The sequence below is a fragment of the Hippichthys cyanospilos genome, chromosome 16, assembly GCF_059441005.1.
Source record: "Hippichthys cyanospilos isolate Australia breed blue-spotted pipefish chromosome 16, RoL_Hcya_1.0, whole genome shotgun sequence".
Classification (NCBI taxonomy): Eukaryota; Metazoa; Chordata; class Actinopteri; order Syngnathiformes; family Syngnathidae; genus Hippichthys; species Hippichthys cyanospilos.
This window is the reverse complement of record NC_142384.1, coordinates 13,297,379-13,322,862: the sequence shown is the minus strand read 5'-3', so window position 1 is coordinate 13,322,862 and position 25,484 is coordinate 13,297,379. Positions and strand designations below refer to the sequence as shown.

Below are 25,484 nucleotides of genomic sequence, written 5' to 3'. Positions count from 1 at the left end.
TCTCCCTCTTTCTCCCTCATCTAAGAAAACAAGTGGAGTTTCATTTCATCTGAAATTTGCGTCACATTGTATGATATCTTTTTAAACACATTCTCTTATGATTGCACCACAGTTATGGGTTAACAATTTGCATGATTTGAACATATTCATTTATGTATGTATCACTATGGTGTTGTGTATCCTGTGTTCAATGACAAATACGATTTGTCATCTTCAGTCTAAAGAGTTAGGTGGTGAAACTCTAAGCCTCTATATAGTGCAATTCATCCCCACGGTAGTGTGGTGATGTAACACAACCTACATTTTCCTCCTTGGTTCGTGTGCGTTATACTCTATGTGTGCAAGCTAGAGCTTGTTTTTTTTTTTTTTGTTTTGTTTTTTTTCCAAAATATACACTATGGCATCACATTACCAGATTATTTTATTTTATCTTTTCTCCTACTGAGGTGAGTTCACTGGCTTGACATTGCCCAACACAATTAGAGGTGTGTATAAAATTTCTGAAAGGAATACCTGAGTATTGTTTAGGATTATACTGAATATACTGTGCAGCAATTTATGTGTAAGGCTAGTAGGTCAAGCATGAAATGTGCTCAGTCTGCTTGCAAAGAAGAAGAAGACCAAGGTGAAGAAGAACAGGAAGTTAATGACCTCATAGCAGCTAACAGGCAGTTCCACTCTCGAATTTACTTGTGGAATAGTAAGCATTGTCTGCAAGTGACTTTAAGGACACTGTCACGTGTATAACTTACTTATGATATTATGTATGTGTGGATGAAAAGGTAGTTTGAGATTGTTGACCCTAAATGATAATCACTAGCATGTCAATGGTAATTATGTTTGCTAACCAGTGTGCATAGGCACATTTTGTTGGTGTTTTTTTTCTAACATGCTACAATATACACATTCATAAGAAATGTAAAAATTGCAGGCAAACACACAAGAGAGCACAATGGCAGCATATGTACTGTAATTCTATGTATGTCCAACAAGTTATGTAAAAGTTTGGAGCCATGTTGTGCCACAACTACAATAAAAGAGAAATTTTGCAAATCACTTGTTTTTTGACTCTGACTGCAGCCACAATGTCAGTGGGCCATTAATTTGCCCTAGTGGGATTATGACTGTCTACTAGAAAATAACGTTCTGATTCAGACAGCTGCAGGCACCGATTACAATAAAGAAAAACAAAGTCTGTCTGACTACTGGACTCAAAAGACTGCGACAGCGTCCAAAATACATGCTTGCCAAACCGCTATTAGACCATCATGAGTTTCCCTCTCTGGTGCTGATTGACAAAATGGGGCAACCAAAAAACCATTGGGAGCCATAGGCAGAGAATCCAGCAATAACCTAAATTCTCATGCACATATATAAACCCCCAAGCACAAGCATTTGCATGGGTTGGAGAAGGAAAGATTAGGAATCCCAAGTATTTAATAAGAAGTTCCATCAATTCACATTGGCACTGACACAAAAAAAAGACACTTGAGACCCTTCAAATGGCTGCATTCACAATGCCGACTCAGCTGAATTGACTAAGCTGGCATATGAGGTTATGCACAGACACACTTCTTCACATTTCAACACAAACTCCTGTACGGTTGAGAGAGTGGGGCGGTGATTTATTATACTGTACAAAAGTGTGTCTTGTTTACATATGAGCATATTTCAGGGAGTGGAATTGGATGCATTCCTATATAAAATAATGTTCAGGAGGGAGATGAGTATGGGAACGGCATATCCCCTTATGGTTCAGAATATCAGTTTTATACGTTTAGACATGGGATTTTTCTTATCGGTTCGTTTGAACATGGGAGTACCAGCTCAAAGAAACAAAGAAGGAAACTAGGCCGAATCGGAGAACAAAGAAAAGCTACCCATAATATGGCATTAATGCATCTTTTTAATTTGTTGTTTTTTTCGCCTTTTTGCAGGGACACGGAAGGTGCAGAACCGGTCCAAGCAGACGAGAGGAAAACTAAACTCAAAGCTGGCTGTCTGTGGTTATGAATTGGAAAATGAACAGGAATTGAGGCAATATGAAAATACTACAAGTCAGTTGTGTCAATTACTATAGCAGTTGTTGAAAGTTGATTTATATTGCTTTTTTCTTTTGTATTGGTCTTGTCTTAAAAATAAATAGGGAACTGGTTTAAGAGTTTTGCTTTCAAATGCTTTTAAAACCTTACTTAATCTCCAAAATTGATGCTTTAACTTTGACAGGCCTTATTATAGACATAGTACAACAGGGTTTGTCCTCTCTTCGAATGAAATGCAGAGTACTGTCCCATCGTAAAGGAACTGACATTTGATATATTTTAGTTTCTTAAATTGGCATGCTAACCCTTACAATAAAAAGGAACTAAACCAATATAAATGAGTCAATTACTCTCCATTGGGTTAACAACATTTGTTAATTCCACATTCATTGTTTGAGTTTATGAACACAAGTTGGATGCTGCATTGATAGTGTTGTGTCTCTCTTTAATGAAAAGGAACGTCGCAATCTGGAGCCAGTGTGTTTATGGTCACTTCAGGCTATAGGGGATGCTCATCAAACACAATGCAATAAAATACAACGTATTTGTTGCTTTACAGACTTCGTTGACAGTTGATACACATGGCCTTGAATTTTAGAGCGATGGCAGTCAGTAAATAGTCGATATAATTGACTCATTTGAATCAAAACGCACTGTAGAGCAAATTATTTTTCTCGGTTCTTCCATAAGCACATTTTGTTGTTTTGACCCCTTTCACAGCAGTGCAAAGTGGCAGTTAAAGGTCTCTGCTCGCAGTTAAAGGTCTTGGCTGATTTCCATTACATGCAGCAATAAGTCTCAAACCAATCTCTTTAAAATTGACTCGAAGTGCTGATTTATGAAGATAAATGCTCATCTCTAACAGACACACACACACACACACACACACACACAGTGTGACTCCTCACTTGGAGAGGAGACTCGGGTTGGAAGAGATAACGAGAAGGGGCGAAGAGGGTTAATGACTCCCATACAGAAAGGATGCTCCAGTTGGACTTGAGTGGCACACGTGCACAGGGCAGTTTGATGCAAATGAGTATTATAAATTAATGAGGCTGCTGACACTTCACCTCTTTTAATCTTCCTCTATCTCCTCATGTCATACAACTGCTTATTGCGTGGCACTCAGACTGGAGTGTTTTGGCTAAAAGGAGCGTACAGGTTGTCAAGTGACCGTAATGGCTCGCCTTTTCAATCTGTCTCCCCAGTGTTTTCATGTGATTGAACGGGAAACCCCCACTCGTCCTGATGACTCAATGTTTGGATGCTTTTGTGCGTTTGAATGCCGCCTCTGACATCAGCGCGCTAATGTGTCTAAATATAGACGCGCATGAATAAAAATGCAATGGTTGACAGCAGGATAGTAAAGTGGTTTACAAATACAGCTCCGTTTATCTGGAACAAAGAAGGGATCTGTAAAATGACATGCCAGATGAGCTGTTTCATAGAAGAAGAGTTTAACAGATCCAAACGGGAAAGAGTCAATAAAAACAGTGGGGAAAAGGGCACTTTTCAAACAGACGTGAGAGGTGACACGCAAGCCCAAAAAAACAAGACAAATCTGCTTGTGGAAGCCAGTTAGCATTTCTTTCAATATACTATAAAGCTATGCTGTGAAACAGCTGCAATGGCAGCATTTATGAGGCTGCAATTTTTGGATCTTTCAAGCGATGATTCGTCTTGACCAATTTTGAGTGTCTTTTGGAAATTTGGGGATCACAAACGGAGAAGAAATAAGTTCACTATGTTTGGCATGGACCATTAATTAGCCAATAGTCGCTCTTTTGTTTTATTGAAAATCAGTCATCCAATATTGGCAGTTTTAAAATGTGCAAAACTCAGCCATGTTTTTTTTTTTTTTTTTTAATGATTTGGCTTATAGTAGTGTTTTTATAAATTGGCAAGAGTTGACTGTTTTGACTGCTTTTACATTTTTATCAAACTGTATGATTTGATTTAGAGACTTTGAAAATCAATTAAAAAATGTTCTTATTTGTTTGTTATTTTTACTGAAAAAAAAAAGTTTTTTTTTTACACTTCATTACAGAAAACATACATACAGCCAATTAACTATACACCAACATCCTCAAAACCAACCAATAAAAAGGATGATTTTTTTTTTTAAGTTAAATATTAAGTCAAAGAACTGTATGTTTTTTTTTTTTGATGTTGTTCTTTTGTTTTTGTTTTTTTAATTCAACTGCCACCTAACCTGAGAATCCAACAAAAATGTGCTTCGGCATTAGCTTAAAAAATTGGGCCGAAAACAAAACGTACACTGACAATGCATGCATTATTATTATTTATTTATTTTAATTCTATCGGGTGAATCATTCCTTGAAGCCGTTTGAGGAATTGTCAAGATCATTTCAACGCAAGCATGAAGTGTAGGGTGTCCAAATACAATTTGTTCCCTTCCAATAAAGTATCAATATTGAAGTCTAGAGTCCTGACTGATACTGATATCAAGCTGATATCAGCAGGAATGATCAATTGACTTGCTCTAGTGATATTATTCAAATAAAGAACCATATACTGTGAGAGTCTATGAGAAAGTATGACTCATTTTTTTGGGCAGAAAAGCAGGAGCAGTGACTGGTTCGGGCTGCCTGTAAAAAATGCTAATATCAGAGATTTCAGACGTGGATCAAAATCATCAGATAGTATTTTTTTGGGCTGGTATCGGACGAATAGCCGATGTTAATATTGAATCGAAACAGCCTTAAAAAAGCAAATTTGTTGGACGCACTAAAACATTGTTTTAAGCCTATGCAGTTCTTTTGATCTTCTTTTGCAAAATGATTTGAGAAAACTTCTCAACACCTCCTGCAGAATCCCCCAAGCACACACTTCCTCTCCGTCCTCTCTCCTGCTACCCACCTTCTCTCGTCATTGCCTCTTCAGTTGTCCTTTGCCTAATTTAAAGTGAAAGTGACCTTTTGTGAACATGCAAACTGCAAACACGCAAGCACAGCAACGGCTCAGTGTGTGTGCGCATGCAATCATGTCATGTGTGTGCATGTGCACATATTTGTGTGTGTTCACCACTGTAGGACAAGAAATGCAATTACATCTGTCCTTGGGAACATTTCAATCGCTCTTTGGCGACTTCAGGCAAATTACCTGTCAACGCTATCACACATACGATATGTATATAACGAGCATGTGTTCTCAAGTACAACAGCTTGGTTAAACCGGGACCTACGTGCACAACGTACCGAACAAACATGAGTGATTGGAAGATTGATGAGTGGCCATATCACACTGTCAAATCAAATGCGGTCAAAAAAAAGGAGAGGATATTGCAATACCGTTTCTATAGTGTCTACATGACCTCAAGACCAGAGAGGCAAAGACAGCAGATCTTCTGAGGAGGTGGCTGTGGGGAAAAAGGGGCTAAGACATTCTGGGAGATAGTGCTGTTGTGGAACAGACAAACATGAAGCACACAGAGCAAAGTGACTTCAATGGTGTTTCTGCCATCCCTCAGCCCATCACTGCCTCTCAATTAAATTCTAATCAATGGAAAAGCCTCATTATCCTCTCTGCCTGCAATGCTGCAGAATTGATCTTTGTCCCGGCGGTACTGTTATACAATACAAAATTATAACTCCCTGGTCAGGAGGGCCATCGTTGGCGCATGTGAGATATCTAGCATGGAAGAATGAGATGGGATTTTCAAAGCATGCGCGGAGAAACGGACATTTTAAAAATCCTTTGCATTTCGATTACATAATGTATTCTGTTGCTATTATATATATATATATATATATATATATATATATATATATATATATATATATATATATATATATATATATATATATATATATATATATATATATATATATATATATATACTGTATATAAAAACACCTTTTCTTCTTCTCCCATCTTTAAATAACAGCGTCTCAGTGTCTACATTGGTTGAGCACATTGATTCAGCAGGTAAAATTCCATTTCCTTGTTTCCTTTGGGGAGTACTGACCCAACAGTCTGCACTCCCTGGAGCCATGGCTACATTACTTCGCAGACCCATTTGTCAAGGTTGACCCTGAAACACCCCGTCTTTCTATGGACCCCTCCATTAGTCTTTCCTCTTATCCTCTGGTACTTTTATCTTTATAAAATAATTCCTGAGTGTTTTGTTTAACTTTCTAGCTTCCCAACACATCACCCCACCCCCAAGTCACCAAAGTCTGGAGTAGGAAGCTAAGGTAAATAAGTCAAATGAGACTGGGGGGGGGGGGGCGCAGCGGAAAAGATAAACGGAGTCGTTCTAAAGCTTACCATTAAGGACTGCACATATTCAGGCCTCCGTAGTTGAAAGAAGCAAGATTGCTGAGCCAATTTGCAAATGACCTGATAACTAAAAATAGTTTTCTGCAGAATTTGCATAACTGGGAACACAGAATTGTACAGACATATTTGTAACTACCCAACATGCTTCTTTCTGACAGACGAGAGCAAGCATGTATTTAGCAACAACGGCTTAACATTTAAATTGCCGACTAAATTCACCACACACAAGTCCAAAAAAAAAGAAAGCATTCATATTTGTGCTGTGTACGTTCCGTGGGAATCTTTTAAGTCACTCACACACACACACACACACTAATGGCCACTGAAGTTTCTTGTTCAGCCTGTCTTTCATGTTAACGTGTGAAGCGAAGCATCCTCTTTTTAGAGTCAGCAGAGCCAAGTGCTGTCTGTTGCTTGGGCGGTGAAAGCGAGGCAAAGGGAGTCAAATAGATCGTGTATCCAATAAAACATGAATAATAACATTTTCTTGAGAGCCCCCTGGCACGGCCGCCATGTGCTCAGAGCTTGTTCACAGATTGTCACGAGGGGACGTTCTCGCAAAGTATTTTCCCATCCATCCCGACAAACATAGCTCATTTCTTAACCGCAATTAAGAACGACTTGATGCCCCGCGGTGCTTTCCATCATATTGTAGAGGCGAGTGAAACAAGGAAAAGGCTTATCTTAGCAATATTTAATTCATGTCACTCTCGCTGGCAGCGTCTCTTCATCCGCTGTCTTTTAGCACAGCTCACTGCCCTCGCACATTGGACGCTGCCGTGCAGCTGAAAACAATGGAATTGAGTTTCTTCATGAGAGGGGGATTACAAAAATAAAAGCAAAGCAGCCACATTCTGATATTAACTGGGAACACTCCATTTAAACGGTTGCAGTCACAATTCAAAACTCTCAAAAAATAAATAAATAAAACTTGCTATCCATAAGCCACTTCATGTCCATCTTCAATCTCCATTTCCAGTTTAAAATATGCGCAAAAACAAACTTAATGAAATAAAAATAAATTACTTTCATAGACCTTATAACTCTGTAAAAATATAAGTCTTGGGAGTTATTTTTAACTTTTCTGCTATGATGTTTTCGCATCAGTAGAAAAAAAAAAAAGAAAAAAAAACAGCCACGAGAACCCTATCAATATCAGGATTCCATCAAAATAAGGATAAACTCCTGCCCTGGTTTAATAAAAAAATTAAAAATAATAATAGGATTGAACCTGTCGTCAGTTTTTGAAACTAATCATGCAAAAGAAACCATATTTTGCTGAACTTTTGAGCCGACACCAGAAATAGAAACAGAAGTCTTTTAGTTACCAAACTGGAAGCTTAGCCACAGTTCAAATTTGCTATTTAACCCTTTAATGGTGAAACTAAGACATTGTCTGGGTAAAAAAATAATAACACCTAAAATTTCCGTTTATTTTTTTTTTCTTGGATGGATGGATGGACTTCGGGAGTTTAAGTATCTACCATCGTTGCTTCTATTTTATCTTTAACTACGACATTCCATGTTTGTAGGACATGATCATCCAAAATGTCTCCATATCCTTTCAGCCGCTCACCCTCCTTCGTCTTCGTGTACGGTCCGAAGGGCGGGAGGTCCATTTTCTTCTTTGCAGCTTGTCTAATTAGATCAAGCTCAGAGCAAGCCAGTGTTGCTTGACCTCTGAGCACAGTGGATTTGTATATAAATCCCAAAGCAGCTCAAATGGAAGATGTTGCATCATTATAAAAGTAACTAACAAGCCTGGAGAATTTACTGCATCGATAGTTGCAGGACACAGAATCTATAAACTCAGCACGGAAGCAGAAAGGCAGAAGAAGGGGAGAGAAAATACTAACTTTAAATGAGAAAATAAGACCATGAAAATGCCTGCGTTGGCACTTAAGAGTTTTCAAGCAATGTTCAAAAATGACGTTCGATATTATTATTAAGCCGTGCTGACATCAGATGTGGTAATTAATGACTAAAATCCATAAATCTCTGTCTGCCTCCATAGATTTTCTCACAGCTTGTCAATATCTATGATCCCCTCTCATTTTTTAAATGTATTGGTTGCATAGAGAGCTTGACAAATTCATGTAGAAAACATCTCTTAATGTTGTGGATTTGATTACAGTTGCCATCAGATTGGTTTAAACAGTTTTTATTGGACTTTTACATTTTTATACACCATTTTTTTTATTGGACATGACATAATAAGTGAATTATTGTAATTAAACTGTCACAATAACTTTGGAACTTTCTCCTTTTAAATCCGCAAAGATGAGTCTTACAAAATGACATTTTTGGACAAGTATTTTCACAACAATCATGGGCCTGTCACAACTAGGATAGCATTATATTACATTAATTATGTTTAGACTTGATAAGCTATGGGAAGAAGAAGCAATTATACGTTTGGTGGGTAGTAAATACAGAGCAGAGATTGACTGACGACAAATTCCACCTCGGTTATGATCAGTATAATAATTTCTCTCAAGTGATTTTTTTCTCTAATAAATCGCAACATTTTACAATTAATCAAGATAACTCACATTTTTCAATGTGTTTTTTATACATAGCTTTTGCAACTTTTACTTGCATAAAATCTTGGAATTGATGCAAAATCATAGATTTTATTTTTTTTTATTATAATTGCTGTACTAACTTTCTTCAATACCAAATCTAACACACTATATATATATATATATATATATATATATATATATATATATATATATATATATATATATATATATATATATATATATATATATACCCACACTACAAGCCGAGGGGCCAGACTGATTGAATGTTTATTAAAAAAAAAAAGAAGAAAAAATGTAGTCTAGTGAACATAATTGAATCCTGAAAACAAATATATTACTGAATGATTGGATTGGGTGACTAAAGCAATAAAATAACCCTAATGAAGCTTAGGAGATGGATGGAAGGATTAATTAGAGGCAAAATGGAGTGCACTTCTTGGCTAGAACTTGAAGAGATGCTATCGATTCATTCTTAATTCATTCTTCGTTTGCCGTGTAAAGAAAAACATGACGTAAGCTGTTGCATTTTGTGATTAGAGAGTTTCTACATTTGAATTGAACTTTAAATTTCTTTTCTCAGTGAGTCTCATACATAAAACCACCACTGTTGACTCTTGGCTTAATGAACACCGACTGCCCTGTTTATGTTGTAAGCGCAATCTTTTTGTTTCGAGCTTGGACGAATGGAAATTCATTTTTCATACTATTATGTGATGAGTTTTGAAAAGAATATCTCCACTATTCAATCCCCAAGGTTTAATTTTGTCCACCTACATTTCTTTTTCAACAAACACGAGAATTATAGAGATATTCACAGCCAACAACTGTTATCAATGTTTGCTAGGCTTACACTGGGAGGACAAAATTCTTTTCCTGAAATGCCCCCCCCCCCTCTCTCTCTCTGGGTGTCTCTTTCGACTCACTGTGACTGAGCTCACTTTATATTTATTGGAAGCTTTGCAAGCGGATGACAAGAGACCGGTCAAGCAGATCAGGAATTCAATTTACCGCAGAAGAAAACTTGGGATAGTCAAAATGAACAGCATAAGAGACAGATAAAACGTACAAACACACATCCATATTTGTCAGACATTCACACACACCACAAACAGACGAGGATTAGTGTGATGTTTGTCAGTTTGTTTATTCTTGTTCTGCATGAAGGCTGCTACACCCATTGTACTCGGGCCGGGCAAACACGATGGATGTTCACGCTAAACTGTTTAAACTGCAATGAAGGATTGGCTTCAAAGTGCGAAAGCTTGAGACCAATCTGACTACGTAGTTGCTGGAGAGAGTCCAGGTCGCCTTTGAGCAAAGCATTGAAACCCTGACTGACATTTTTGAAAGAACCTGTTTTCTTCAGAAAATAATTTCTAGTTTCTAGTTCTAACAGTATTTGTTATGTATTTTGGCAGAACCAGCCATATATGAGGCATAGAGTGGTAGAAAACGGATGAATAACATATACTGTAAGTGCCAATAAAATAATGAATTCCTGACAAACAAATGAAAATTGTTGCAGAGGAATATAATGTTTTAAACGGGCTACTAAGTCAAAACTTAGAATGTATTGCAAGCATGTCAGTAAAAGCAGCATAATTCGTACTTTTAAAAGCTCATTAATACACCAGATGTTGACCTTCTCTGGTCATTTAGAAAATGCATATCAGCAGTCAATCACTTGCTGAAAAGATTCTGTTCTTCTGCCAAGGTTATCAGCACTTTGGTGCTTTGCGCTTCTTCAAAATAAAATGAATGTGGGCGCTGTGCATTGAATAGAACGCGGGTTTGAAGGACAGCGGCACAGCGCATTGCATGGCGTTATAAATTGGTTCTTTGCACATTTGAAAGTATACAGATGAGCCCACATGTTTAAATAATTACAAACTGAATACATGTGTTTAAATTGGAATCGTGCTTAAGAACTTGACACAGACCATGCAATGGAAAAGCACAAGAACATGAAAACCAATATCCTTCTATTTCTTCATCAAAGCTAACACGGTTGGCCCTTCCATCTTGAGCTGTTGTCAATTATTACAAAACGACAATAGATAAGATGGATTTGATTGAAATGGGTCATAAATTTTAATTTTAACCATGTCAGGTCAAGCCATTTCGTTGATTTCATTACGGGAGAGAGGGCTTTTATGGCCGCCGACCCGACTGCGCTACAGCTTCAAATGCAATGGAAGAGAGACTAAAGGGACAGAGTGATGGGAGACGCACAGATGTAAATGGGGACAATAGATAGGCCGATACATATTTTGTTTTCCCCAGAACTGATGCCGATTATTAACCGTCAAGGAGGTTGAAAACTGATATTGGTAGCCGATATTCATTCAATTCAGATTTATGGATTTTTTCAAAAATATTTTTTAGACGACATATATCCTTGGTGTAAAACACAGTTATTGAAATGCCTTTTTGTTTTCAAACTCATTTTAAACATAAACATAAAGGATTGTGTTCCCACGGGGAGCAGAATCTCTTAAAAAAGTTACTATAAAATGGACATAAATAGTTCCTAAAAGATAAGATGGTTTTAAACCAAAAATGTATAACTTTTAGTTTTTGTTGATTAAAGGTATTTCTTGAACAAAAGCTGTCGTGTTTTGCATGAAGAAAGACAGCATTTCCTATTAGAACCAGTGTGAAGCATAGGGCAGTGATAATGAGGTACTAATAAAGCAATAGACTCACATTCAGAACATATTATGGAATAGATGGCGTGGAAGAGGATGATATGAGGATGATTGTGCAAAATACTATGTAGTTAGCAGCATTCCTGCACTGTGCAGAGTTTTTAAGGTGCATGTGTGCATGCAGTAACATGACTGGTGAAGGGGCAGATTAGTGCATGGGGTAATCATTTGTGTATATAGTCCAAATAAAAAAAGAAGAAGCCTGATACCAGCATACATGAAGATGCCGGACACTGATGCTGATAATTGGTCTGATAAATAATCTGTCTATTACTAATGTGAATTGGCGCTATTACAGATACATTTCCAGAAATGCAAGATATTGGGTGATGGGAAAGGGCGGCTGGAGGTATGGAAATGTGTGGTGGCATCCAATCATGCACACAAAAGTAGCAAACAATTCCTGAAAATATATGTATTGAATTCTTTGAGCAGTGAGAGGAAATTTCTCATCTGCACAAAAACCTCTCCTAGCAATCGGAATGCACATATTCCGGCATAAAGACGTTGCATACACACCCATGTTTACGTGTTTATTAGTGACACAAACACTCAAGGTAAATTCAATACAAGGAGTGGAGAAAAGGTAAGCAATCGGTGAGAGAAGTCTTAGCAAATTAATAGGCAATGTGAGCTCATCACACCAATGTCATTAGCGCAGACACAAACACACACACTCAAATCTTGCATAGGGCGAATATTGATAAGTGTGTCGACACAACATCGGCACACACTCATCTGATTATCATCTGCTGAGGTGTGTGAGAGAGCAGCAGGAGCTCTGGTTTAGCATAGGGAAGATGTTCAAGCAGCATGACGGTGGGAGTTGAACCAAATGAAAACAAACGTCTCCAAAACAATAATTGGACATAAATCACGTTGCATTCAGTCTCCCCTTGGTCTCTTTCCGATTTATTTGACACACAACAAAACAACGGAGCATCAGTGTGCATCTGTTTTTGTGTACATGTGTGTAATTATACTGCCTGAGGGGAGACAGCAACAGAAATGGATAAATAATGTACTTTGATCACAGTACAAACTCACAAGGATACACAAGCGCACACGCACATATTTATTATAGTGGCATCAACATTGGCGCAGAAACTTTATCGCCGCCTCAAGCCCCTCATCACTGTGACGAAATAAGCACCTGCATGTTTGCATCGACAAACAAGTTGTATGGCGGCATTCCGTTATCGCTGGTGGAAGCAGTATATTAATATTTATAACAATATTTTCAATACACTCGCCATATGCTGTATTCAGAGTTGCTTTAATTAGCAATCCTTTTGTTGAAGAAGTGCACTGAAATAAAAGCGATGAACGAACGGTATAGCACTTAAACTTCCCTTATAAGTTCAACTGTTGCAGCCTTCAGAAAGACTCAGACAGAAAGAGAAATGCTTTTGTGTTGAAAAAGAAAAAAAAAAAAAAGATTTCAAGTATGTGAAAGCTCTCTCCAGAATACAAAACACTATTCAATGATTTGCCATGGGAAAAAAATAACACATTGACACAAATGTGATCACAACAGCTCATCGTTTTCATGGAAATGAGTCCTGAGTAACATATTTAAAATTTTATTGTGCAATTTGGTCAATAAATTTGATCCTGTAAACTTGAAATGGGAACAGTGATGGGCTGATCTGTTTTATTTTACTGTTTACATTTGTAAAAAGTACCGCGTTAAAGTGGATTTTATTTGTGTTTTAATTTTAGCTCCTACAAAAACACTTGTATACTATGTGTCTGGAATCATACAATTTAGCGAGAAACTGGCTTGTAAAAAATATACATGATGTCTGTGGTTGTGTGATAAAACTACATTTCTGTTCTCTGGATATTAGCAACATACCTGCCAGTGTAGCAAAAGTCATTATGGTATTGATTTTATGTTTAAATCATATAAAAGGTCAGGGAGCAAAGATTGAAAATGTTTTTTTTTTTTTGACAGCTCCAGAAACCCTTTTTAAAACATAAATGTCCTCACAAAGTAATTAGATTATAGTAGGTATGCTTGCTTTCTAGCTGTTACAATATCACCTCCAGTAGCCCTAGCGGTGGATAGAGTAACTACAACTATGATGCCTCTAGCAAAGAATGCATCATTAAAACCATGTTTTTATTCTAACTATGGTTGACTAGTTAAATACAACATTAAATGCATTTATTATCAAACATAATAACAAATAAATTATTATCTATACAAACCCCAGATTTTTTTTTCTTTGCCCTGACTGTCAACAATAATTTCAAACAAGATGAAGTCAGGGGGGGCTTGAATATTTGAATATGGTCTTAGCTGTAGTCTGAAATTGCATTTGTGACCGCAGGGAGAAGAAAAGAAGGAGCAGATGCTAGCAGATGACACATAGCACTTTAACAACATGACGACATTATAAAATTGAGCTGGCATGGAAACATCTCACAACGATTTTGCTATTTTTGTTTCATTCATCGCTTTGCTACGTGATGCACTGAGACTCTCATTAGGTATATAATCCAGCAGCTAAAACACTGGGGGGGCAACAACTGCAACAAAAAGGACGGAAAAAAACTCAGCCGTCTGCTAAATTACCGAAAGTCATGACATATGAAGTCTACTGAAACGCAGAATGAAGAGCGTTCGTGACTAACGCGATCCAATCTGCATTACAGGCTTCGGAGAGAGTCGATAACCATTTAGTGTGAGAATCGCATGAAGACCATGAACAAGTTGGGCTAGACGTCTACCCACACAATTAAAGCGCTGAAAGAATGAGGGCGTGTGATAATTAAAGCGTTGATGCAAGAAAGCCAGAAAAGAATAAACATACCTGCAGAAAGAACAAGTAAAAACGCACAAAATTAAATTCAACCCATCAAAATGATGATTGATGATTGTTTTTTCCCCTAAAACTCAATGACTTTAAATACTTATTAGACCAATCAATAATGTAGATTTTAAGACAGGAAGTTTACACATTATTCAATAAAACGAAAAAGATGCTGAAAAGGAAAAAAAAAAGTAACATTTGGGATGTAAACACCATCTTGAAGGTGTTTTCTCCTGAATCAAATTCTCAAAAGCTTCCTGTGGCTTTGACTGGAAGACATGAGAGGCAAGCGATTTAGCCTCCATGTGACGCGAAGAAGAAACGTTCCCATATGCATACATGGAGTGCATACAGTGCGCGCAAAGCCAATAAAGCAAGTACGCAGGGAAATTTCACACACACAGCATGAAGGCGTAATCACCAAGAGACAAACACACTGAGGGTCTTACAAGGCGTAATCAGCGGAGGCGAGCGTCTCCTCATATTTCACATGAGGATTAAAGAAAATCTGCATGGAACAAGGTGGGGAAAAGGAAAAGGCATCAACTCTCAACCCCACCTATGCCGCATGAAAGCAAACGCCATCATGGCGTAAGACAGCAAAGTATGCTCAATGAGTTGTTTCAAGAAAAGAGAAAACAGATAAAAGTCAGGCTTTCAACAACCTAGCTCTAATTTGGTTTTAAATGCACAGTACAAGGACGTCATCTACCAAATCTTTTAATAATTATTTCATGTGATGAATGTTTCGTCACTTTATCAGTGAATCAAAATTTTAAAAATAAATTTCAATTTCCATTCCTCTATTCAAAAATAAGTTGTGTATTGACTTCATAAAATGCACTAACACTACATGTTATGATTAGTTTACTGGTTTCATAAACCAATTCACAAAATTGGCAAAACTATCGATCGCTGGTTTCCAAAGTAAAACCTGACATTTGGAAATGTCTGATTTTGAATGAAAAGAAGTCATAGTCTGCTTTCATATATATATATATATATATATATATATATATATATATATATATATATATATATATATATATATATATATATATATATATATATATATATATATATAAATATAATATTGGGTCAAACTGACCCACATTTTTGGCTAGTCCTGTTTTGACCCATAACTGGGTTATTTTGACCCAACTCTTTTTAGAGTGAACCTTTTGTCAAGCTAACAGCTTTGCAGATCTTGTGTTTTCCCAGAGAGCTTTATGATGCGGATAACCCTTAAGCGACTTGGAATGACATTCAGTTCAAGAATGAACAGATTGAAATTATTGCGCTCTTAATGTGTTTGAGATTTGTTTCCAAGCATTTATTTGGTACTGTAAATACTATCAAATGTTACTAAAGAGAAATTTCATTTTTGGTAAAATAATTGTGAATGCTTAAAATTTAGCTCATGTTCTTAAAAGTCACATTTCAAAACCCGAGAAGCCATCACAACACTTTTTACGTTGCGTCTCAGGACGTCACTGACAAGTTGACGTATAACATCTGATGAAATCATCAGAAACACGGAGATGACTCACGGGATCTTCACATGACGATACAGGGAACATAAATAGGAGTGGAACCTGAAGGCAGAAGGGAATGTGGCGTATGTGGGTGTGTCATACATTGTCCAATTGGAAGGGACGGCATCACACTGCATTGCATTTCCATCTGAAGCTCATCAATGCGCTATGAGGAACCAACACATCGGGAAAATAAACCCTAACCCGCATCACATCTCCCCTCACAGCTTTAAAAGCAGCCTTGAACGTCAACAGCAAAATCAATGAAGCGTTACCATAGTAACTTTAAAACATATCTGTATTTACAAATGAGATCAGTGGCAAAAAGGTTCTGCAGGCTTGTTTTGTACTCTTTGTACTCTTTGTTTTATTGTGGGCCCCAGTGTCAGATTTTGGTGGGAAAATCGTGGTTATCTGGGCAACTCTTAAAGGAAATAATCGCATTCATTATTTGATCACGATGTCGATGTTTTGGTTTTTTTTTTGTTTTTTTTCGGTTACTTACCTTTCCGGTTCGCCTCTGTCATATTCCACGGCATTAGCCTCTGTTTCTACTTTGTTGGTGGTGCGCAAATACCAGCGCACTGGCGTTGGGAAGACGCATTGGGCAATGCTTACCCTCGGAAAGTAACTCATGACATATTTCTGTCATATTCTGGCAGTAGCTAGGGGTAAAAAAATCTATCAAAAATCAACTGGTCCAGAGGGAAAAAGAAAACTTATTCCTAAGCATTCTGAAATGAAAGTCATTCACCCATTCAATCTGCTCAATAATAATCCAAGCACAAATGATCAAGCAGTTTCAAGCGGACTATTCCCCCTTACCTTATCTGCCATGATCATGGATGAGCCTCCGTGAATGCCCAGGATGGGGATGAGCGTCTGCGAGGAAATAAAATCCAAAATCTGGGCGATGGCCTCCTGGTCCGTGCCATCCCCAAACACCACGCCATGGATCTTAGTCCCGGACATCAGGTCGCACATGTGGGTGATGATGCTTTTGGGGTCCGTCTCGTTAACGAGCAGACTGACCACGTTGACGTCGATGGGCTCATCCTTGCTCCACAGTGCTCGGATGTCTCGGTCGGAGATGTAACGGGTGCGCCCCAGGATCACCGCGATATTCAGGACCGGCACTTTCTCCGCGGCGCCTCCGCTTCGTTGCTTTTGAGCCACCGCGGGGTCGGTGAGATAGGTCACCGCCACCAGTAGAGCTAAGTGAAGCAGCGCAGCGTGACCACCGCCGCGGCCCCAGCCGACGCTCCTTCGACTCCTCCTCTTGCTTCTGCTGCTAATGTGGGACATACTTCCGAACCACTTCAGCCCCTGCGACACAGAAAAGACGCGTTGTCAGAGCGCAACTCTTTGAGGAATGCTGTGGGACACGTGTGTGAGGGGTGGCCTGTTTGGTGGAGGGACGTAGAAGATGACTAACGCGTGTAAATTTTAGTCACGACTGCTCGGGTGTGGTGAGTCAAACGGAGGCTGCTTGATTATCCGATACACGCCGTATGCAATTCACAGGTGTGATAACTGACATCTACACGGGTAATTTCGGTTTACCGAGAAGGTCTTAGTGGCGTGGATGTGGAAAAGGGGGAACCAAAACGAAAAGATTTGGGCAAAACCAAAAACAGAAAATGGGAAACACACGGCCAAAAAACCGAAGCACCGAAGAAGATAACGTACAGTTCTGAAATTATTGATGAAAATGAAAAATGAAATATAAACTACAAACTATGACTCTTAATATCATTCTCTGTTAATAGGGGACTCATTTGAAGGTGCTCCATTTTTTTGTTATATTATTCATCATTAACAAAGCTTAATTCTTAAAGATGGCACCCTGTCAAAATAATGCCACATTTAACCTGGGTTGTTATTGGAAGTTACGGAAAGTCTCTGCAATAATGTGTGGTAATATCCAAAAGGCCATTTTATCTTTCAGCAATGTAAAAAATGAGTTTGGGGATCCCAGTTTGTGATATATCTATGGTTTAAAATGAGTGATCCCATAACTTATTTTCCGGCCATTTTGTGGATCTGCAACCAACTGTTGAGAAGGGGCGGTCCAAATGGACACGTTTCGATCCCAGTATTAAAGCAACAATAATAGTGGATAAAATCTCCACTGAATACACCAGCAAACCTTTCTGGATCAATTGCTACCAAAACATGTTTTATTGTTATACTTATTTATTCTTGAGATGATAAAGATGGCCGTGTATGGAGTGGGCTTGCCTGAGTATGCTAATGTGATGAGACAGTGCGTGAATGAGTGTGACAGAGCCAGGTAAGACATGTAAGCATGACATCAGCTCCTCTGCACCAACCGGGGCAGAAAACTACATTGACATCATCGTCTCACATGCTTTACAATTTACACTCTCATCTCCCTCGAGATACTCGCTGGACACCCAATGCTCAGAGAGCATGAAAGATTGAGTATGTGAGAGAGCGAGAGAGAGAGAGAGAGAGAGAGAGGTGTCAGAAGGACATGAAACATATGACGCGATTGTTGTGCACTGCTGACAATTCATGGCTGCGGTGACAGATGACAGGCCGATGTGCTTTGCACTTTGCATGAAAACCTTCTCCGCAGTTTTGTTTGAATCTGAGGTGCATGAAGAAGGCCTCATGGGTTCATAAGAAAGATTTTATTTGTCTTGCTGTTTTTTTGTGATTTGGAAGCTTGGTTTAAAAGAAATATTTTTTGTTGTTGGTAGATTTCGATGTGTCACATTAGAGGTGCAATGGTTGACGCAGGCTTTCTCATATAGTGGTGTGGACCCCCTGGGGGGGCCTGGATGACCCCAGGAAAAGGGTTTTGTTTTTGCCATGTGAAGGATGATTGCGAAAAATAAAAGGCACTTTGATGCTCTTTTTTCAGTTTTAGACTAACCTGTAACTTTTATAAAGGCTATGAAACAGTTCTTGAAAGTTGATAAATGCTACTTTTTATGTTAAAAAATAAAGTTTTTGGTATACTTAATCAATTTTATAGATAGTAATTATATTTACAGTCTGAATGATGAGTGGAGGGTGCAAATGGTTCTTCTTTTTCCTTTTTAGACTAACCTGTAACTTGTAATAATGCTGTAGAAAATGAACACAAACAGTTATTGAAAGTTGATTTATATTTTTTTTATTTTGTTAATATTAAAAAGGATACAGTTTTAGGTATACTTCTACAATTTTTTTAGGTATTTACAGTCGTTGTCACATTTTTTGAATGAAGTGATTTCAAATAAAACCAGCTTTTATTTCAAACAATAATTGAAAAATATTTACAGATTAACCCACACATATTTCGAGTTATTTTCTCCGAGGAAAGGAGCGTCATCGCTCCTGATTTTCTGGCGATACCGTGACTAGAAGGAAACAAGGAGGCTTTTGTTTCACTGTGTGTTTCATAAAACAAGCAGCAGAAGACACGTCCCCTGTGCCTAGCTTAGCATTAAATAAAGTGAGAGCAGACTTGAAGATGAATCATCCGAATGTAGGTCCGTTCGCGGGGGAGATAGCGAGCGGCGATGGTTAATGGATGCCTAACGTTGATCTCATATTAGCTAAAAGTTGTGAAAGCCACCATGTACTTTTCCTCTCATCAATGAATCAGTTTGACCCCTGTGAAGCATAATTTTGTTTACAACTATGCTAGCAGTCGAGCTATAATGACACCGTGATTATTTTCAGGACCACCATAAGCCCAGTGACAGGTGAATCAATCATTGACACAATTACTTTCCACAGGCAGTGCGGTTGGGATGTGCAATTACCCCGAGTGCGACATTTCAAAAGAAATTTATGTTTAATCATCTACAAGCGTGTAGAGGCGTTTTTTTTTTTAATTGTATTTATGTATTTTTACTCAAATGATCCAGTTTGGTTTCATGGAGATACTTTTATCACATTGACTCAATTATACCACTCAAACAAAAAAAGAACTTAAAACATAAATGGTGTGCCATCTGTGTCTGATTTCTTAAACTTTGTAACTACATTCATATAATGGCATCTCTATGGGGATTTTTTTCAGTAACTCTGGCTTGTCTGCCCAAAAAAATTGCATCAGTAATACAAAAACTCATCCATATAAAAGTAAGGAACAAAGCCGTACAATGATGTTGTTCCAATATGTTGTTCCAATTAATCTGCCCTTTATTCGAAAAGATTTTTTTTTTTCTTTTCCCACTGCATTAAAAGCCTTAATTTAGATATGCTGGAATCCTGGTCAAATCTCAGATATCCTCTTCATGTACCCCCAGGGGTACATGTACCCCCATTTGAATCGCTCATAAAGTAGATGGTAAGATCTACATTTATTGGCCTATTTTGCTTCTGGCAATGTCTTCATTACGTCTGAAATCTTCATTGAAAAGCTACTTCCTTAAGGCTGCTTTAAAAGACGAGTAAAATGCTACAATCCATCTGGGTGTAAAAACCAGCATGTTCATGTGGGTAAAAAACTGTACAATAAAACAAATTGGCTGGTGATCCATTAAAATTTGGGTGGATCAAATTCCAATGCAGAAGACGGTATCAGCATTTGGCTCAGGACAAGTCTGGAACTTCGGATATTGATAGGGAGGGAAAATGAACAGAGAAAGGCTCCGCGCAAATGAAAATGGAGTAAATTTAAAAATGGGGGAATCGCTCACATGCAAGGAACAAGGAAGAGAGGCGTCGAGTGAGCATGCAAGCATCCCCAGCCAAATGGGATTGAAGCAGTATGGCGTCACACAAAGGCTACCCCTCTTTTGGCAGCACAATAGTGAACAATGTTTGGCAGGCGTAGCCGTAATCATGGATACCAGTCACGCTAACACAACACACACACTCATGCTACCAAAAACCAACACACATGATTACTCTCCTCCTGTACACAACTATACAAAAAAAAAGCACACACTGAACTACATACTCAAGCAGTCACATCCTATAGGCTGCCGTTAGCACTATATGGCGCCACCTCCACAAAGCCAGTTTTCTGGTTCACACATAAACCAGCTTAGCTTTAGATCAATAATTCAGCTTGCATTATCTTTACATGATGATTAATACGGCTGCATTTACAACTGCGGCCATGATATTTCTCTCTTGTACCTTCCTAACCGGCATTAAATTTACATTATTATCCTCCATGCATCCATGTCTATGATTTATTTACAAAGTCTGGGCCAGAAGGGTTGATATAGATGATGCTTAAGTGTCTGTTTCACTGTATCACAACCCAGAAGACAAAGGTGTGCGCATTTATGAAGATGGCTTGCAGAGGGTTGCCTTTAATATACTGTATATGTTCATGCTGTAAAGAGATTTTAGAATTAAAGATGAATTATGATGTGTCATAAATTAATGTAATTAATCTCATTTTATTCTCACCTAAAAATTTCTGGGAAAAAAAAAAAAAACGGCTACCATTTTTTTTAAATATACATTGTGTTATTGGTTATTGTGGCAGACCAAGAGTGTGATATTTTCTTAACAGACTCATGCAAAAATAATCATTTACATTCAGTTGTTTTTGAGAACAAATGCAAGCTTTAGTTTCAACTATCTGAAGAAATGGTTCTATTTTCTTTTCTTATTTCTCGCCAAATAATTCTTGCCATCGCAGCTGGGTGCTTCGCATTTATGTGGTAGGCTAAAACTGAACCGCTTTTGTGGTAAGCAAGCTCCTCCTTTCAAATAATACTGATCAATCTGCAAATTCCTTTCATTTATTTATAATTGTGTTATTGGTATCTCTCTTTGTCTAACAACCCAATTCCTTGATGAGCAGTTTAAATGGATTATCTCTACATACGATGCACCATTTCTCCTCGCAAAGCCAGCGGTAACCGGAATTTCACACCTTTTATTCTTCCCTGAGTGGGGCTCAGTCGGCTTCCAGGTCAGATCAGCTGTAATTTGTCTATCATGCACCTGGAACACCTCCAACGAGGGGTGTCAGAGGGCTTCACCTAAATCGGAGGCCTTTACAACCTCGGATGACACCTCTTAGCATGACGGAGCAGCATCTGTACTCCAAGCAAGCTTGAAATGGTTTTTGTCAGAGTTAAGCTTGGGTAGGCCTTACATTTCAACGCAATATTAAGCTCCTGAAGAATTTTGTTTTGTTTTTGTTTTGTTTTTTTAATGAGCTTTTGATTTACTGATGTGGAGCCTCATATCAGCTACTGCGCTAAATCACCAGATTGTCTTTTGCAGTTCACTGATGTGGCGAGAAAAGCCCTACATATCAATACAAAATAATCCAAGCTATGCCTACAAGCCTTATACATCCATCTCTGACATAGTACTTTTATATTTTTTGTGCTGTAGGGGCTACCACCATATTTGCAATACTGCTTACATAAATCAACTGCCATACATCAGTGGCTCTCAACCGTTTGGGAGATTTTGAATCGTTTCAGCCAAATACTTCCAAAACCAGCTCAAAGTGAACGAACGAATAAGCAAAGAAATAAATGAATGATGCAGTGTCAATGGGGTTCAGATTTAATCAACTTTGTAACTATGTTTGTAGTGGTACCTAAATGCTTATTTTGTTCAGCAACTCCAGAAGATAGATCATGCATTACCATGTGTTTTATTTCTGGCTTGTGTGCAAGAATTCAATGCAATGGAGCTGTTATGTTCTAATCAATTTGCTCTTAATTTGAAAACAAAAACGAACTGTTCCAGTCATGGCCCGAGAAAGCATTAAATGTTGTTTTCATTCCTGGATAACCCTTGTTGGAATCTCAGGTACCACGTAAAGATCATTTACGTACGTCCATCTGAGAAGGACTGCCATTTGACTTGAAATAAACTCTCAAAGACGATCAAGCGTTTTCATTCCCAAAGAGACAAACTCCGCTGACACCTCACAGATTCAATTAGACTGGGTTTGATAACCTGCTGGGACCTCTTTTCAAACTGCGATAAGATTCTCCTGTGAGTCTGAACAATGTGATCCTTACCTAGTTAGCGCATGACATCTGGCCCAGTTGGTATGAGACCAGATCTCAAGACTAATAAGGCTCATGCACAATTCTAGGCAAGATATAGTTACGAAATGATTTGACAGCTAGGTGTAAATTCCATGAACCACGTCAGTTCACTGGATCTGGATAAGATTTACACCATAAGAAATGCACGTTTAGTGAATTACACATTTGCAAATTCCGTCGCTAGGTTTGCGTACTTCATACAGTAGACAAACATGAACAATGACTCGAAAATCAGTCAATGGAAACTATAAATAAATGTGTCCACAAAAAATATTGAACATCAAGTATCATCTTTTGGGATTACAGTAGAGATCTGTTTACCAAATAAATTATTAACTTAATTATTAATAAATAAGTGTCCCCTAGAACATAATCAACATAATTTGTCAGACCTGTTCTCAAAAATAATTATGAATAAATATTTGTCCTCAAAAAATATTCAACTTCAAGCGTCCTCTTCTGGGATCATAGTAGAGATGTGTTCACAAAATTAAAACTTGAACGTGACAGGTAACGAGAGGTGGCACATGACAAGTCAACTATTCTAGCATGGGAAGAATCTGGCTTTTAACAATAATGAAACTGAATAAACTACATTATTTTCTGAACTTATAGTTTCCTGACACAATTAATTCACTAATTATTTTGAAAGAATTTTTCCATGTTTGATTTATTTAAAATCTCGAGTACCCCCTGAGATTGCTTGGGTACTAGAACCCTCATTTGAGAACCGCTGCTCTAATACATGTGTTAAGAACAGTTTATGGCAAAAGAGTTATGTGCAATGGGCAGACAGTGAGTGGTAACAGCCGATTACTTCCACTGGGCTTCTCATGGGTGCTAACGCACATTGCACGGAGCAGATGGCAAAAAAGAAAAAAAAAAAAAAAGTACCAGCATCACAAAAGAGAAACCAATTTCCATTACTTAGATGCTAGGGTTTTTGGTCACTAAAAAGAGCATCTTTCACATCAGTTTTTTTAGTTTGATCTGAAAAGATTTCATTCCAGTGTAGTAAAAGGCACGACAATGAAAAACTGAATCAGTATTGGCTGAATTAAACAAGAAAAACCAACCGAGTTTTTTTTCGGACGTTTTTGGTTTGGAGGGTGTTTATTTAAAGTGTGTACTTTGAACTGATCTTCTTTGCTTTGATGGGAGAATCTTCGATACAATGATGATACTTTAGAAAGGAAATCTTTCTTTTTTTCGCCAAAATAAAATAGTCTAACAAGTCTCGGAAGACAGTTTAATCTAACTGACTGTAATCAAATTGAAAATGGCTCCAAGGAAGCCAATTTTATTGGCTTCTTAAATTAGTTTTCAGCTGGGACCAGGGTTTCAAATGATTAATTAGTTCCTAAAAACTTATTAGTTTAGCACAATCAACACAAAAGGCGGTTTGGACCATTGTGATGATTGCTTTGTATGGAGCTTGCAGTTGAAGCAATTAGTTGCCACCTCACAATTTCAAGTGTAATTTTCAGTAATTGTCAACATTTGAGCAGCAGCGTGTATATGTACTTTCTTCAAGTCTTTTCATTGGCTGCAAATATTTTGCACGGTCAAGGAGCCTGGCCACCGCTTAGTCAATCACTGGAGTGACACAAAAAGACAACAATTCACACCCAAGGGCAGCTTCAAAGTAGAGTCATCAACTTAACCAATCGACAACACAAACAAGCACAGGCACAAAACGAAAATGTCTCCACGAAATTTGGGCAAATCCTCAGTATATTAATTAGACCTTCAAGGGGGTATGTGAGATTTTAAAAGCATAACTGCACCAAATCTATTTGACTGCTCAACAAGGACAGTCCATTTTTCTTTTCAAATTATGAACAAAGTCATTAGAACATGAAGCGACGTATTCCTAAATTGTGTTTTAGCGACTAATTTGCAAAACATTGGTTCTCCTCATGTTTGTTGAGTTTTATATGGATGTGCATGATCATTTGCACACAATTTTCAGGAGGAGGTCTTGGCTGGAATGACAATTGTTTTTGAGACTACTTTTTTTTTTTTTGGGCCCCACAGTGTGTACATTTAGTTCACCTCAAATAAAAAAGGAAATGGGGAAAAGATGCAAATGGAAATCAATGGCTAACGGTTAAATGTTTTGCATTTGCTTCATACTTAGGCGCACTCATGTCAGATATAAGTTTTTGTAATTAAGCATTTAGCATTTAACATCAACAAAATCATGGTTAAGAGTCAGTTGGTTTTAATCTAAAAGACCTTGTTTTGTAGTGGGCAAAAAAAAAAAAAAAAAAGATGCCGCAGTGTTTCTTTGTTAAAACAAAAACGAACAGTTTCTTTTCAGGGCGATTTCTGAGGTGAATACACAAGTTATTCATCCATAAACATTATTGCCAAAATTATATGTAGCTCCGTAAGTGCGTCATCACGCCTGGTAATCACTTGATTGATGGAAATCTTCAACCGAATTCAATACCACTTTGAATATCTAAATTCCGATTTGATGAAATTCCATCACATAAGCTTCTCAAAGTGTCTCCGTTCGCTCAGGTAAG

The 25,484-nt window shown here is 37.8% G+C and overlaps 1 protein-coding gene across 2 annotated transcripts in view; it reads right to left on the bottom strand.

Annotated features, from left to right (window-relative positions):
- grin2aa (glutamate receptor, ionotropic, N-methyl D-aspartate 2A, a) overlaps positions 1-25,484 on the bottom strand; it is a 114,121-nt gene that overhangs the window by 80,029 nt on the left and 8,608 nt on the right. For both annotated transcript variants that reach the window (XM_088436604.1, XM_088436603.1), the window contains exon 2: positions 16,778-17,278. In XM_088436604.1, the coding sequence (XP_088292730.1) occupies positions 16,778-17,257 (480 nt within the window). In that variant the 5' untranslated portion in view covers positions 17,258-17,278. The remainder of the gene's footprint in view (positions 1-16,777; positions 17,279-25,484) is intronic.